General features: G+C 41.4%; 2 protein-coding genes across 2 annotated transcripts in view; one reads left to right on the top strand and one right to left on the bottom strand.

The window, feature by feature from the left end:
- LOC118235202 (MANSC domain-containing protein 1-like) overlaps positions 1–12993 on the top strand; it is a 36649-nt gene extending 23656 nt beyond the window's left edge. The window contains exon 4 of the mRNA XM_035432342.1: positions 10971–12993. Coding sequence (XP_035288233.1) covers positions 10971–11527 — 557 coding nt within the window. The 3' untranslated portion in view covers positions 11528–12993. The remainder of the gene's footprint in view (positions 1–10970) is intronic.
- Positions 5508–15248, bottom strand: part of LOC118235201 — a 37605-nt gene continuing 27864 nt past the window's right edge. The window contains exon 4 of the mRNA XM_035432338.1: positions 5508–6427. Within this exon, the coding sequence (XP_035288229.1) occupies positions 5884–6427 (544 nt within the window). The 3' untranslated portion in view covers positions 5508–5883. The remainder of the gene's footprint in view (positions 6428–15248) is intronic.

Below are 15248 nucleotides of genomic sequence, written 5' to 3'. Positions count from 1 at the left end.
GTTACGCAATCACATCTCTGGACTATTTAACCGTTGTAGACTCGATACCGAACTGTCTTAAAACGAATTCAAAGAGAGGTACTACACGGACGAAGCGAAAACGTGGATGTAAGGGCGGCATTCGTCACCGACTGAAGAGGCTGAAAAACAAACTCCCCCGCCTACTACCCTGCTCATCAACGCGCAGTCCCTGAAAGCGAAGACAGACGAGCGTCAGCCAACGCCCACTACCTGCACGAGTATCTTGGCGATCACTAAGACATGGCTGGACAGTAACATCGCGTCCAGTGAGGTGGAGCCCTCAGGCTTCTCTGCGTTCAGGACCGATCGAGACCCCAACATCACCGGGAAGACTTGCGGGGGCGGCGTCTGTCTCCTCATCAGGGACGAGTGGTGTCGGGCAGTTGTGGTGAGAGAGCACCTGTGCACCCCTGACATCGAGCTGCTGTGTGTCTCTCTTCGGCCTTTCCATCTGCCCAGGGAGTTTCCTCAAATTTTCCTCACCATGGTATATATACACCCAAAGGCAAATTTTAATAAGGCATTAGAGACTATTTTTAACCTTTCACAGAAACTTGAGTCTCTTTCACCTGATGCACCCAAGTTTATTCTTGGGGATTTTAATAACTGTTCTGTTAAAAAGTGCCTGCGCACATACTATCAGTATGTTGATTGCTCTACCAGGAAAAATAAGACTTGTGTTATGGAACTGTCAAAGACGCCTACACTGCATCCACGCTCCTACCACTAGGGGTGTCCACCACAGTGTGGTCTATCTCCGCCCTGTCTATCAGAGGCTACTAGAGAGGGAGAAGCCTCAAACAAGGTCTGTCAAAGTTTGGAACAATGACAGCATAATGGCTCTGCAGGGATGTTTCAACTGCACATTATAGGAGGTCTTTAATATCCCTGATATTAATGATCAAGTTGTAGCAGTGTCTGATTACATTAATTTCTGTGTAGACTCTGTGATACCTACTAAGACCTTTAAAGTTTATCCTAATGATAAGCCTTGAGTGTCCAACAAATTAAAGTATCTTTTAATTCAGAAGAAAAAAGCTTACAGAAACCTGGATGAAACAGCCAGAAGGGACATACAGAGACAAATTAAAAATAAAAAAAAACTAATACAGCTGGACAAGTACAGCTATAAACAAAAGATAGAGGCCACTCTGGCATCCAGCAATCCCAGAGAGGCATAGCAGGGAATTAAATCCATGACTAATGTTCTACACAAGGGCAGGGGTAAACCTACCTTTGTCTTGCATGGTAGTGAGGGACTGGAGATGGCAAACCAGCTCAACAGCTTCTTTTGTTGATTTGAGAGTGGCAACAGTGCTGAGGCTGCCACTGTGATGCCCCGCCTTCCCCCCCTACACCCAACTTTACCATCAAGGAATTTGAAGTCCTTCTCCTTTTTAGAGGGTGTAACCCACGAAAAAGCCCAGGCCCCAACAATATTTGTGGAAGTATTTTAAAGCACTGCGCTGAACAGCTAGCACCAGTGTTTACTGACATTTTAGGTCCTCTTTTAATCTTCACAAAGTCCCTACCCTATGGAAAATATCTACAATTGTACCCGTGCCAAAAATTCCCAGACACATAGGGTCCAACGACTTTCGACCAATAGCATTGACATCGCTGGTCATGAAGTGCTTTGAGCGTCTGGTGAAGAAGTACATCAAGTGTATCACAAACACAGCACCTCATGGACCCCTTGCAATTTGCGTATCAAACCCCTAGGGGGGTGGAAGATGCAATTCTGACTCTATTGCACTTATTGCACACTCACCTTGAGAAATCAAAGACACATGTTAAGATTTTATTTGTGGACTTTTCATCCGCTTTTAACACTATTCAACCCAGTATTTTAGCAGACATATTGGCTACAGAATTTTTACTTGAAGCTGGCTTGATTTTATGGATTGCTGATTTTCTTAGCTGTAGAATCCAGTAGTATGTCACTCTCTGACAAAATGACCACTTGCACAGGTTCCCCCCAGGGATGTGTTTTATCATCTTTATTGTTTATTCTATACACCAACTCTTGCACTAGCACTTTCCCTAATAGGCACTTTATTAAGTATGCAGATGACACTGCCTTGGTGAGCCTCCTGTATGATGGGGAGGAGGAGCATGGGCCAGTTTTTGACTACTTCCTAAAGTGGTGTGAGAAGTCAAACCTCCTAAACACCTCCAAAACAAAGGAAATGTCCATTGATTTTAGAAAGCTGCAATCCTCTCACCCTACTTTTATCAATGGGGAGCGAACACAATCTGTTACAGATTACAAGTACCTTGGCATTGTGCTCAACCATGAGCTTAAATGGGACATGTGGACTGACCTCATGAGCACTAAGACACAACAAAGAATATACTTTTTAAAGAAATTGCTTTCTTTTAATGTCCACAACAAAATGCTCCAAATGTTTTATTGTGCTTTTATTGAAAGTGTTTTAACCTACTGCATCATCTGCTGGTTTGGAAATGCTACTGAGGCACAGAAAAAGACTGTCAGAAAAACTGTAACAACGGCCAGTAAACTGTTAGGGATCAAGTTACCAAGTATGGAATGCATCTACAGAGACAGAATGGTGAATAAGGCAAACAACATTGTGGGTGACCAGAGGCACCCCCTTGCCTCCTCATTTGAATTGTTGCCATCTGGGCGACGATATCGCCCCCCTCTATTTACTAAAAATAGATCCAAGTTCTCATTTGTTCCACAAGCCATTAAGCTTCTAAACGGGTAATTCACTAGCACTTTTTTGTCCCCCATGCACTTTGACCACTCCTTTCTGGTCATAAAAGATGTCCAGCTGGTCTGGGCAGGAGTTACCCCCATCTTAACTATTTATTTTTATTTCTATTTTTTATATATTTTACACCTAATTTATTGCAATGTGTGAAGTATGTGTATTAGTATGTCTATTAGTGTTTTTTGTGATGTTATGATGAAATGCCTTGTGATTATGCTGCAAACCAGTTTCCCCATGGGGACAAATAAAAGTATCTATCTATCTATCTGAAGCGCTGTCTGGTGAAGCCTATGTGAGCATCTCCTGCCTCAGACCAGTGCTCCACCTATTCAACAAAAGCCTTCTCCAGCCAGAGGAGGGTGAGACAGAGCTCACAAAATAAATCAAAAGCACGACACTGGAGTACCTCAACAACAAATACGCTGACCCTCCCTGTTACAGATTAACTCCTGGACATGGCCTTACTGATGGACCCCCGGTTCTGAACCACTTAAGTAGAAGATGACATGGTGGAGGGAATCAAGAAAGGAGCTATTACGGAGATGATGTCTCTGTTTGCTGAGAAAAGCACACCCCAGCCTGGCACATCTGTGCAGGTGCACCGAGAAGAAGCTGAACCTGTGCCCAAGAAGGAAACTCTAGCAAGCTTCTTCAAGAAAGCAGTGTTATCTGCCTCCCAGTCAGAGGAAGCCAAAGTTGAAATTGAGCTATCAACCTACTTTTTGTCCCCTAACACAGACCCGCTTCAGTGGTGGAAGCTCCATGAAGCTAACTTCCCAAGGCTGAGTAATCTTGCAAAGAAATACCTCTCCATTCCTGCTACAAGTGCCCCATCAGACAGAGTCTTCAGTACTAGTGGGAACATTGTAACATGCCATAGGGCATACCTCAAGCCAGACGCAGTAGACAGGCTTGTGTTCCTCGCTAAAAACCTGTAGAAAATGAATGGGACATTCTTTTGTTTGACAGCATTTTATTTCTATTTTGAAAATTGCATTTTTTTATTTAGCAATTTTTTCAGGGATAGCCTACAAGTAGCATGTTTTCTTCAAATATATATATACAGTACCAGTCAAACGTTTGGACACACCTGACTGAATGTATGTTTCTCATGATCTTAAAGACATTTTGATCAAAAGGCTTATGCTGAAATGCTTGAAATTAGTTTCTTAGACAAATATAAATAGTGAAGTTGATGCCTATGTATGAATGTCTTTACAAAACTAAAATTATAATTTAAAAAAATATGTTTTTTGAAATGCACCCCCAAAAAGTAGTTTTCATTTAGAACTTCAGTGAAATTTAGAGATGGAGAATGTTGAAGCACAATGATTAAGTCATTTTAAAGGCACACATAGTAAAGGCATTTTCAACCAGCCTCAGAAATTGGCAATTACCAGCACCTCAGATTAGAGGCCAAATAAATGCTTCACTGAGTTCAAGCAGCAGACACATCTCAACATCAACTATTCAGAGGAGACTGTGTGAATCAGGCCTTCATGGTAGAATTGCTGCAAAGAAACCACTACTGAGGGAGACAAATAAGAAGAAGAGACTTTCTTGGGCCAAGGAACACAGGCAGTGGACATCAGACCAGTGGAAATCTGTCCTTTGGTCTGATGAGTCAAAATTTGAGATTTTTGGTTCCAACCGTTGTGTGTTCATGAGATGCAGAGAAGGTGAACTGATGATGTCTGGATGTGCGGCTCCTACCGAGAAGCATGGGGGAGGAGGCGTGATGGTGTGGGGGTGCTTTGCTGGTGACACTGTTGGCGATTTATTTAGAATTGAAGGGACACTTAATCAACATGGCTGCCACAGCATTCTGCAGCGACACGCTATTCCATCTGGTTTGCGCTTAGTTAGGCCATCATTTGTTTTTCAACAGGGCAATGACCCAAAACACACCTCCAGGCTGTATAAGAGCTATTTCACAAAGAAGGAGAGTGATGGATTGCTGCATCAGATGACCTAGCCTCCACAGTCACCTGACCTAAACCCAATAGAGATGGTTTGGGATGAGCTGGACCGGAGCGGGAAGGAAAAGCAGCCAACAAGTGCTGACCATATATGGGAACTCCTTCAAGACTGCTGGAAAAGCATCCCAGGTGGCTACCTCATGAAGTTGGTTGAGAGAATGCCAAGGGTGTGCCAAGATATTATACAGGAAAGGGTGGCTACTTTGAAAAATGTAAAATATAAGATAGTTTTGATTTGTTTTACTTATTTTGGTCACTGCATTTGTGTTATTTTATAGTTTTGATGACTATTATTCAAAAATGTGGAAATTAGTAAAAATGAAGAAAACCCCTTCTGTGAGTAGGTGTGTCCAGACTTGTGGCTGGTACTGTATATATATATATATATATATATATATATATATACACAATTAAAAATCAGCCTCATAAAATTACAGTTATCCAGATTATTCGACCATAAATTTGGAACTTCAATTAATAATCAAAATACAAATATTAAGGATCAAATAATTACATCAAAGATTTAAGAGATAACCGGAAGGATGTAGTTCTTGGATAGGCTATTTTGACTCAGATTCTCACATTCCAGCAACATCAAAACAGACACGTGTTTAATACAATGATTTATTAAACAATCGTACAAACAGAACATACACAAACTAATCTAAATAGGGAAACTTCTAAGTACGGGACGGTAGGGGTGCGTATGCGTGTGTGGTTGCATGTGCGCACGTGTCCCTTTGTCTGTGGACGAAAGGGGGAAGGGTAAACGATGGGTGGTCACGTATGTGTGGGGTACAGTGTAACCGGCGTGGCTGAATAACTGAGCTCAGCTAGGAAGGAGTATTGCTTCCGGTAGTGCCGGAGAGTGAAGCGTAAGTTCAGCTGTTAAGCAATACATGCAACCAAGCTGGTTATTCACCCACTATTGACTATACAACGAGTTTGATGTCGTTAGGGTTGTAAAGTTAGTTGGGGAGAAAGGGAGAGAGAAAGACCATGCATATGATTGATTTCCTACGATTAAATTGCCAGCGCAAATGATTCTAAAAGGCAAAACGGAAACACACAACGTCACATTAAACTCAATGCAAACTAAGCTAGACTATTGCCTGGGAAGTTTGCCAGTCTCACTGTCCATCCCTTCACGCAGGTAGCGGCCTCCAGTGGTTGCTGTGGGGTCCTGGAGAGAACAGTTTTGGTGTTGTGAAATTGTGGAGGTTTCCAAATGTCGGGGGCGCGGCGCAAACTGAATCCTTGTTCCGTAGCAGCGGTGATGTTGTTGTCCCCCCCGGTCGGTTGTCGGCAAGGTTATTCTTCCTGGAGCTCCTCGTGGTTAGTCGGCACATCGGGCGTGCACTGGTTTCCACGCGGGATGGATCAGGCTTAGTCGCCGCAGGCGAGCTAAATCGGCAGAGCATGGTTGCTGCGTACAGTGACTTTATCTGTGCGTTTAGATAAATCGACTGCCGCGATCTTAGGCGTTCTGTAAGCCCTTTGAATTGGAGTTCTACAGAGTTGTGAGAACTCAAGTTAGGCCCATAGGAGTTCCCTATTGCACGCAACAGTGTCCTGGCCACCGGACCAGCCCTCTGCACAGCGCCAGTCCTCTCAATGTCCCATAACGTGTTCCGACTTAGTCCAGGCGCCGCTCGCTCCCCGTGGCTCCGGTGCAGTGTCTCTTCTCGTCTGGGACCGCCAGCCAGCCACCGCCAGAACGGGAGACAGCCCCAACAAAAAGAACAGAAATAATATTAACGGAACACAAATTAACACAAAACGAACGAAAAGTAATCATAACGATAAAAATCCTCCTCGGAGGAACACAACCATTCACACCCCGGGCGACTCTCGCGTTCTGCCTTTCACCTGCCTTTTTGAAAAGCCTCCAGCTCGTTTCAGCTAACACGGAGCAGCTGCGCCACGCCCCCAATCCCTGCAGCCGGCGAATCAGCCTCCGCCCTAATCCCAGTCCGCAAGCAGACTCCAATTAACCAATTTCCCCGGCGAATCCGGCTCACCTGTCAGGCTACCTCCTGACAATTACAAACTATTGAAGAAGATGACAAAGAGCCTATCAAAGTGGCATGAATCCCAATGTAACAAACACGGTTTACAAATATCTGGGTTCTGCATTGCTGGAAAAATAACGTTTATATTCCAATAGTTATATTAGGAAATATAGTAGTAGAATATACAAACAGTAACATTTGTATTTTAATAGACAAACAGTAAAACAGCATGTAACCTATTAGAATAGCGTTATTCACATTGGTTTCACTTCATCTTCAATCACGTCATCCTTAATTGCATGGAAATAAACATCCTCATCCCCAGAAAGTGCACTTTCACCTCCTGAATCATCATGTTCATCAATAGAATAACGTATGGCTTGGAGTGGCAGTTTTACTGATTAATTTTATTTTGGAGGTAGGTTTCTGAAGTAATCCAACTACAGTGCAGCGTCTTCTAGGTGCACACACGGAGGAATTATGTTTATTGAAAAGGGCAGCATTAGATGTGATTGGTTCGATCAGGTGCCCAATCAGAAAAATGAGGAGGTGGAGTCATTATTCAAAGTCTGCCCAGACAACAACCTTGTATGACCAAGTGGCAGCCTAAGTGACCCTAGGTTTAATGTAGCGCAGTATTTGATCATGCTGACAATAAGGGTTTGAGGCTCATCATGTCCATCGCTCTTTATTTCGCTCATTTAAAAAAGATCTACAATGACACACATCAATATTGGCATAATTACAATGAGATATATGGCAGAATTATTCAATAAAATATTATTAAATTCTGTTCAGGAGAAGGGGGGTTTGGAAGAAGGCAATCTTAATTTTCTCTTTTGTCATTTTTGTTCATTCATTTTTATTTCAGCAATGTCCCTAGTCTAAAGAAGTGTAAAAATGAGATGTTGGCCCAACATAATGTATTTTGGTCTTGTAAGGAATTAGATTTAGTCGCAGGGAGGAAAATATGTTTATCTGACTCCATTAACTTCAAATCCTGTAAAGTGAAGATGTATGTGAATACGGGATCGCGTATACGTGCATTGGCTGCTCTGAAAAAGGGAAAAAACTGTTTATTATGACACAATATGACCGCTGGCAATAACCGAGGATAGGCAGTTTCAATGATGGAAAAGGTGAACACTTTATTTTATAAAGCAAGACAAAGACCGCTATGAAAAGAAAAGACACACAAACTAACAAACTAGGACAAAGAAAAGGAACACAAAGTGAGTATTGATGAATGCCAAAATATTCTGTACAGCAAAGACTACGGTACCAGGATAACTGTTAAGCAGATTCTCCCAGAATGTTTCTTTGGATTTCCCTTAAATCTAATCCTGAGAAAGCCTTCCACACCCCACAGCTCCCTTGGTTTGCCCAAATAAGGTCTGTACACGAATAGGCTGGTAACATCTGCCCCACCAAGAAACCCCCCACCCCTACTCCTCCCGGAAGAGAGAAACTGCATTTCCCCCCTCCTCTGTAGACACAGGAGAAGCATCAAAATCCAGTGACAGTAATAAGATACTTTGTGCGATGGCACGTGATGAATTGATGATTTTACCTATCAATTCTTCAAATACTTCTCAATCGGAGTCCATGGTGGTGACCCATCTGTGACCCAGACACTTGTTTAGGCATACCTACAGTATGTATAAATATACTATGCTTTACATACTTGTGATCATAACCCCATATACCATCTCATACCCGTTCAGTGTGCTTGTCTATGTATGATATTATTCACAGTCCCCCACATTTATCATATCATCCTTAGTTATCCGCATGCAAGTACATATGATGCATTCTTTCAGTCCATGGTAGTAGTTTTGTCTGACATAGGAGAGCCTGGGCCATTGTCCATGGATTGCAGAGCAGCAGTTTATGGCCCCCAATTGAAGTTTGTCTTGACCCTCCACCTGGTATGGCCACAGCTCCAAGAGGGTAAAATCCTGTCATCTGATTCCTCCAACTGATGTATTAAGTAGGCAGTATACGTCGTAAGAAGTAGAATTTTTTGAGCAAACGAAGCAATGAGAACAACTGAAACACAAAAAGACGCGGTGTTGTGTGTTCATACGGTGCAGTGTGCGACGGCCTCCAGGGAGAACTTTTGTAAAACTTCTTTCTTGTTCTCCGACCTCCACCTCTCAGCTATTGGTATAAATATCACATAGTTGGTTACGTCACGGTTGAGAGTTCAGAGGGCAGACTTCACATGCTAATGTACGGAGAGTCAACGCCAATCTCTCTTCTGTAGAGATGGGAATTCTGTGAATTCACGCATGTTTGATGAGTGGTGCAACTCGTTTCAGCAAGTTATAAAAACGTCTAGCACACATTCGGAAATAAGAGAAAGTGGACCCCCTCGTCTAAACTCCGCATTTGCCGAATGTACAGACAAAACTCTCCATTCTCCGTCCTACTCTGATTTAGAGGGCGAATGTATCATCTCCTTCGCCTTTTTTTCTTCTTTTGCATAGCTAGATAAACTAAAGCCACTTTAAACACTTTAAACTTTTTGTTTTGTGCTGTGAATTCGCATAGCCCTTCTCTTTATACATCCATGGCGTAGCCGCGAGACGTAGGTCTGGGCGCTGCCTTGTAATTATCCACGTCCCAGCGGCGTGGAGTGACTTTAAATGGTGCGGTGTTCTCACTGAGTATACCGACAACAGTGTTCCTGGACATGTTCGCCGGTGGTTCTCAATCCTGAAGTTCTTTCTTCTTACGGAGTATACTGCCAGCTTTAATAGCTCTCTTCCAGGAGGATAAGGCATTTGGGGCCACAAAAGCCAGCCCTTGCAGTTTTCAGCTGTTGTCCCTATCCTGTGGCATTTTATGGCTCCACTCATGTACAGCAGTGGAATTTTACAGCTCCACCAGTGTGCCACCACTGCCCCGCCTCCAGTTCCCTCAGCTTTGCCATCAACTCCCCCTGCCCCTCTCCCCTCCCCTGTAACTCCAGCAACAATTAAAATAATATAGTAAAAATAAAAGTAATATTTTTTTTTTCTTTGTAGTTTACTATTGTTCAAAAACAAAGAAACATTTTTTTATGGTATTTTATTTATTTATTTATGGTATATACACTAACCGGCCACTTCATTAGGTGACAGGGGTGGCACCCGGTGTGGTGTTCTGCTGCTGTAGCTCATCTGCTTCAGGGTTTGACATGTTATGCATTCAGAGATGCTGCTCTGCACACCTCGGTTGTAACGAGTGGTTATTTGAGTTACTGTTGCCTTTCTATCAGCTCGAACCAGTCTGGCCATTCTCCTCTGACCTCTGCCATCAACAAGGCATTTTCGCCCAGAGAACTGCCGCTCACTGGATATTTTCTCTTTTTCGGACCATTCTCTGTAAACCCTAGGGATTTTCATGGTTGTCCATGAAAATCCCAGTAGATCAGCAGTTTCTGAAATACTCAAACCAGCCCGTCTGACACCAACAACCATGCCACGTTCAAAGTCACTTAAATCACCTTTATTCCTCATTCTGATGCTTGGTTTGAACTTCAGCAGATCGTCTTGACCATGTCTACATGCCTAAATGCATTGAGTTGCTGGTGTACCTAATGAAGTGACTGGTGAGTGTAGTTCTTGGGCATTTCAATTGTGCTTTTGGAATAAAAACATTTCTATAAACATTTTTTGGTCTAGTGTCCTTTCTGGTGCAAGGCTCAGGCGCCAGGCTCTTCATGTACATAATTCCACATTGTAAAACAATGGCAAGTTGAATTGACATGATATTTGGTGTGGGTACTATATACACCCTGGACTTACATTGCAGGGTGTTTTCAGTGAGGTGAAATTATGTACTTTTGTTGTTAGATTTGGGTTGCCAGGAGACTTCTGATAAAACTGGTATGTAATACTTGGGGCTTCTTCTTAATTATGTGGAAAAACTGTAAAAATAAATAAATAAATAAATAATTAAGATAGTGAAAAATGGCCAAAAACCATTTAGAGTCCAGGGGTTTAATGGTAAATGCAGAAGAGAGAATGTGTGTATGAATTTCTGTCTTGGTTGCTGTCTAAATTACCCCTACTTTTGCTGCCTATCATGAAATGCAAGGTTAAAGTGAGCACATGCCTCTCATAGCTATTAGATTCTATGATTTTTATATATTATCCAAATGATCTGTCAATATGCACTGTTTTCAATCTTTGTATGTCTTTTACACATTATAAAAATTGTATTCCCTTCTTTAGGTTTGGAGATAATAAATGCTGTGTCAACTGCAACAAACAGAACTACTGCAGCCACAACTACGACTCATTCTACTACAACTCCAGCATCTATCACTCTGCTAACACCCACCACTACGACTACCAGACCCTCTATTAGTACTTCAACACCTACCACCACTAAAGCAAGCACTTGTACCGCCACTGTTGTTATTGCTCGAAAACCACACCAACCCACTGAAAAACCACCTATAGATCCAAATATAGCACTGCAAGTCACACCAATAACAAATACAGTATCCACAACGGCAACTAAAATTTTTACACCCCCCATATTTATTTCCATAGCTCAATCAGCACACCCCCGCACTGACCATGTCTACCCTGACAGCTTGACTCCTCTAGCAGGGAGAGATACTAACAACCTGGGAGCAGTGAAATACAGCCTGGTAGCTGCTGTGGCAGTGGGACTAGTGTGTTTGACCTGCTTTGTGGCCTTGGTGGGAAGGAAAGCTGCAGAATCATTCAACCATAGACAATACACCCGCTTGGAGCTTAACAACCTAAAATATGACATCTAAAGTACATCTGCTTAGACACAATGACATCAAGTTGGGCATCTGACTTGCCCTTGTGTCTGGAACTTGAAGCTCATTCACCACATTAACTATAATGCTAATTTCTGAGCAGTGAAAAGAGCCTTATTACTCATGTAATTACTCTGTGTCTCTGACCGTTTTTTTTTCTTGTTTCTCTTGACTTCCATTGGCACAACTGTGGTCCTTATGTTGACAAACATCCATAACATACTCCACAGGCAATCAAAAAGGCAACCAAAAAAGCAATTGAACTGACCAGTTATGATTCTCTGAATTTATATGGTGAAACAATTTTTTTAAATACCCTTAAATGACTTTAAAATTACTTTAACCGGATCTGAATGGTTTGATCACAAATCTAAAATTGTACAAATCAAGAAAAAAAGATGTAATTGTCCCAAACATTATGGTGTTCATATGTCTACATCTAATCATGTCATATCTTTATCTTATATTAATAAACATCTGCTGGTAGAATGTACCCCGTATAGGAAGGAAATTATTCTTTACAGTGTGTGATTTTTTTATTTGCCATCTGAATCAATAAAATCTAAAATTTTTACAAAAACTTTTTTTTGAGGCATCCTTGGCTCAGTTAGGTCAGGAACCCACATTGCCAGGTCACACGCTCTGGTTGCTTGGCCCCTTCCTACTTACTGAAATCACTGCTTTGGGCAGTATTATTGCAGTAAGAGTTCAATCCTCAACAGTGTAAGCCAAGCTGGCAGTTTCCACCTCACAGCTCAAGCTGAGCTCCCAGCTTCAAACTTGCAGATCTCAACTCCCCGCTCACTCTGCTATCTTTGGGTTACTGTAGGTTACACATATGTATGCCCAACACCACAAGCCACCAGAACAGCTTCAATGCACTTTGGCATAGATTATACAAGTCTCTGGAACTCTACTGGAGGGCTGGAACATCATCCTTCCAAAAGATATCCCTCATTTGGTGTTTAGATGATAGTGGTGGAGAGCACTGTCTAACACGTCGGTCCAAAATCTGTCAAGTGTTGACAACTGGGTTGAGATCTGGTGACTACGAAGGCCAAAGCATATGATTCCCATAATTTTGATACTCAAACAATTCAGGGACCCTGTGGAAGTATGGGTTTTCTTCATTCTTTTAATGTTTTTACATTTCTTCTTATTAAAGATTGTACTGATCAAGTATATATTTAAATGTATGTGATTATGGGATGATCTCTGAAGAACAATAGGTATTCTGTGTTATGTCTATTTGTAACTAAGGAAAGACAGTGGTCTCCCTGTACACTGATGCATACTACCTAAAGAATCTTTGACCCCCAGTTGCAGGAGGGAAAATTGTAAACATTTACTTGGGTGGAATTTTGTAAGTAACTTCTGGTGGGAAACAGTCTTGTGCAGAACACCTTTGAGTTGTAAGAGAAGAGAAAGAATACTGATTTAGAAAGAACTGAGTTGCTATATCTAGTAAATGTATAGATTATATTCTATTAAAATGAATGAATGAAAATCAAAGTAATCACGGCAACAGTATTGATATAAACATAGTTTGTTAGAACATGGTGGTATGTATATGAGTCAATATTTCAGTTGGATTACAGCATGTAGTGAATGCATGTAAAGTGCATGTACTTTGAAACTGGAAGATGGAACAATTGTTAACCATGAGGACAAATACTTGTTATTCAAGTCATGCATATATATTTCTCTGTAAGTGTGTAGTGAGATATCTGTCATTGATTAAAATGGAAGATTATATAATAGTTATTGTTAAACTAACTTATGAAACATATGTTTGACCTAGGCTGGGATTGGTTATTTTAAAGGGAAGATACATCAGGGTAGGAGGAGATCTGGTTGTATAAAAAGGATGTAAAAAAATAATGGGAAGCAGCTCTCTATGTATCTTTATGGTACTAGAGACCTCCCGTAGGCCTATGTACATGAAAAGGATTATTGATTAAAGAGAATAAAAAAGGTTATTAGAAGAAATCATAAGTTCTAGTCTTTATTCTTGCATCACCGACTCACCCACCGAACCTAAGAAGGGATTTTCCTCCACAACCCCTCATGCTCTGTGGGTGGGGGCACTGTCATCCTGAAAGAGACCACTTCCATCAAGATAGAAATAGTTCATTATAGGATAAAGGAGATCACTCAGAATAACTTTGTATTGATCTGCAGTGACAGCTTTCGACCACAATTTTCAACCCTATTTAATGATGTCTTTCCCATAGATCTAAATGCAGATGCCACTTTAGTCACTCTTCCTATTCAAACACAAGCCAGTTGAGCAGTGTTTGTGACTGAAGCTCCTGCCATCCGTGTCCCAATAATGAACCCTCTTTCCAAGTGACTTAGATCTTGTCCTCTTGCCATCTTGGGGCGACGTAGCGCAGGAGGTAAGACCGATTGTCTGGCAGTCGGAGGGTTGCCGGTTCAAACCCCGCCCTGGGCAAGTCAAAGTGTCCTTGAGCAAGACACCTAACCCCTAACCCCTAACTGCTCTGGCGAATGAGAGGCATCAATTGTAAAGTGCTTTGGATAAAAGCGCTATATAAATGCAGTCCATTTACCATTTACCATTTGATACAAAATCGTTGTCAACTGAACCTGCTCATTATTTTTATACATGCCACATGCCATGATAAGATGTCAATTGCTTCATTGTGTCATGCAGTACACCTGGTATGGAAACATCTGCATTCATTATATTTGTCACCCGTCTGTATATATGTGTATAACTGATATATATATATATATATATATATATATATATATATAATATCAGTTAATGCAACCATAATGTTCATTGGAAAATTCTGCAAACTGCACAGCAGTGGGTCCTGTTTCACATAAGTGGCTAACTCAGTTACAAGCGCATTGCACCCGCGGGTGTTACGGGTGTTGTGACACCCGTACTTTCACAGAAACACGATTCCATCCCCCCCACTTTTTCCTGAGATAGTCATCAATGAAACAAAACTAAAATCTGTAAAAACAGTACTTCAGAGAATGAGTTCCCATGGTGAAATGAAACAGCTAGCTATCTAGCACAACAACTAGGATAGCCTATCTCAATCATCCCAAATGCAAGCCAGCTGGCTAACAAACTTAATCCAAGCTAATTGCAGCTGATATTATGTAAAGAATAAACCACGATGGGCTGTCCCGTTATTGGAAAATAATGTATGACGGGGTGGTGATGCGGCCGAGGCGAAGCCTTTTATATTATTTTCCAATAAGGGGACAGCCCAGAGGGGTTTATTCCACTTACACAATGGGTTACGAATAATGACTATATATGGTTACTTTAATATTTATTGATTTTTATCGACGTAATCACCTGAAATTGAAATATTCTTACACGGCCATTTGGGCATATTATTTTACCGTTGTCAAGCAAAATTCTGGTTGGTAGTTCTATTTGGACTGTTGTTATGCAAAAACTCTGGTTGTTAGTTCTATTTGCACCGTTGTTAAGCAAAAACCTCTGGTCGTTAATTCTATGAAAACAACGATTCTGTCAAGAAAAAATAGTTCCTTCTCGTTTTGTACCATACAGTTAGCACCAATAGCACCAATTTTGGTCATTTTTGTCATTACATTATTTAAAGTAATAATCTCGAAGATTTTCATTAAAATAAATGTCTGTTAAGTCATTATCTATCGCTCAATTAGGTAACACAATGGTGATTGAGCCTATTATTATATTAAT

The sequence above is a fragment of the Anguilla anguilla genome, chromosome 9, assembly GCF_013347855.1.
Source record: "Anguilla anguilla isolate fAngAng1 chromosome 9, fAngAng1.pri, whole genome shotgun sequence".
In the NCBI taxonomy this organism is placed as follows: Eukaryota; Metazoa; Chordata; class Actinopteri; order Anguilliformes; family Anguillidae; genus Anguilla; species Anguilla anguilla.
The sequence above is the reverse complement of the archived record's forward strand: the minus strand, read 5'-3'. Positions and strand labels throughout refer to the sequence as shown.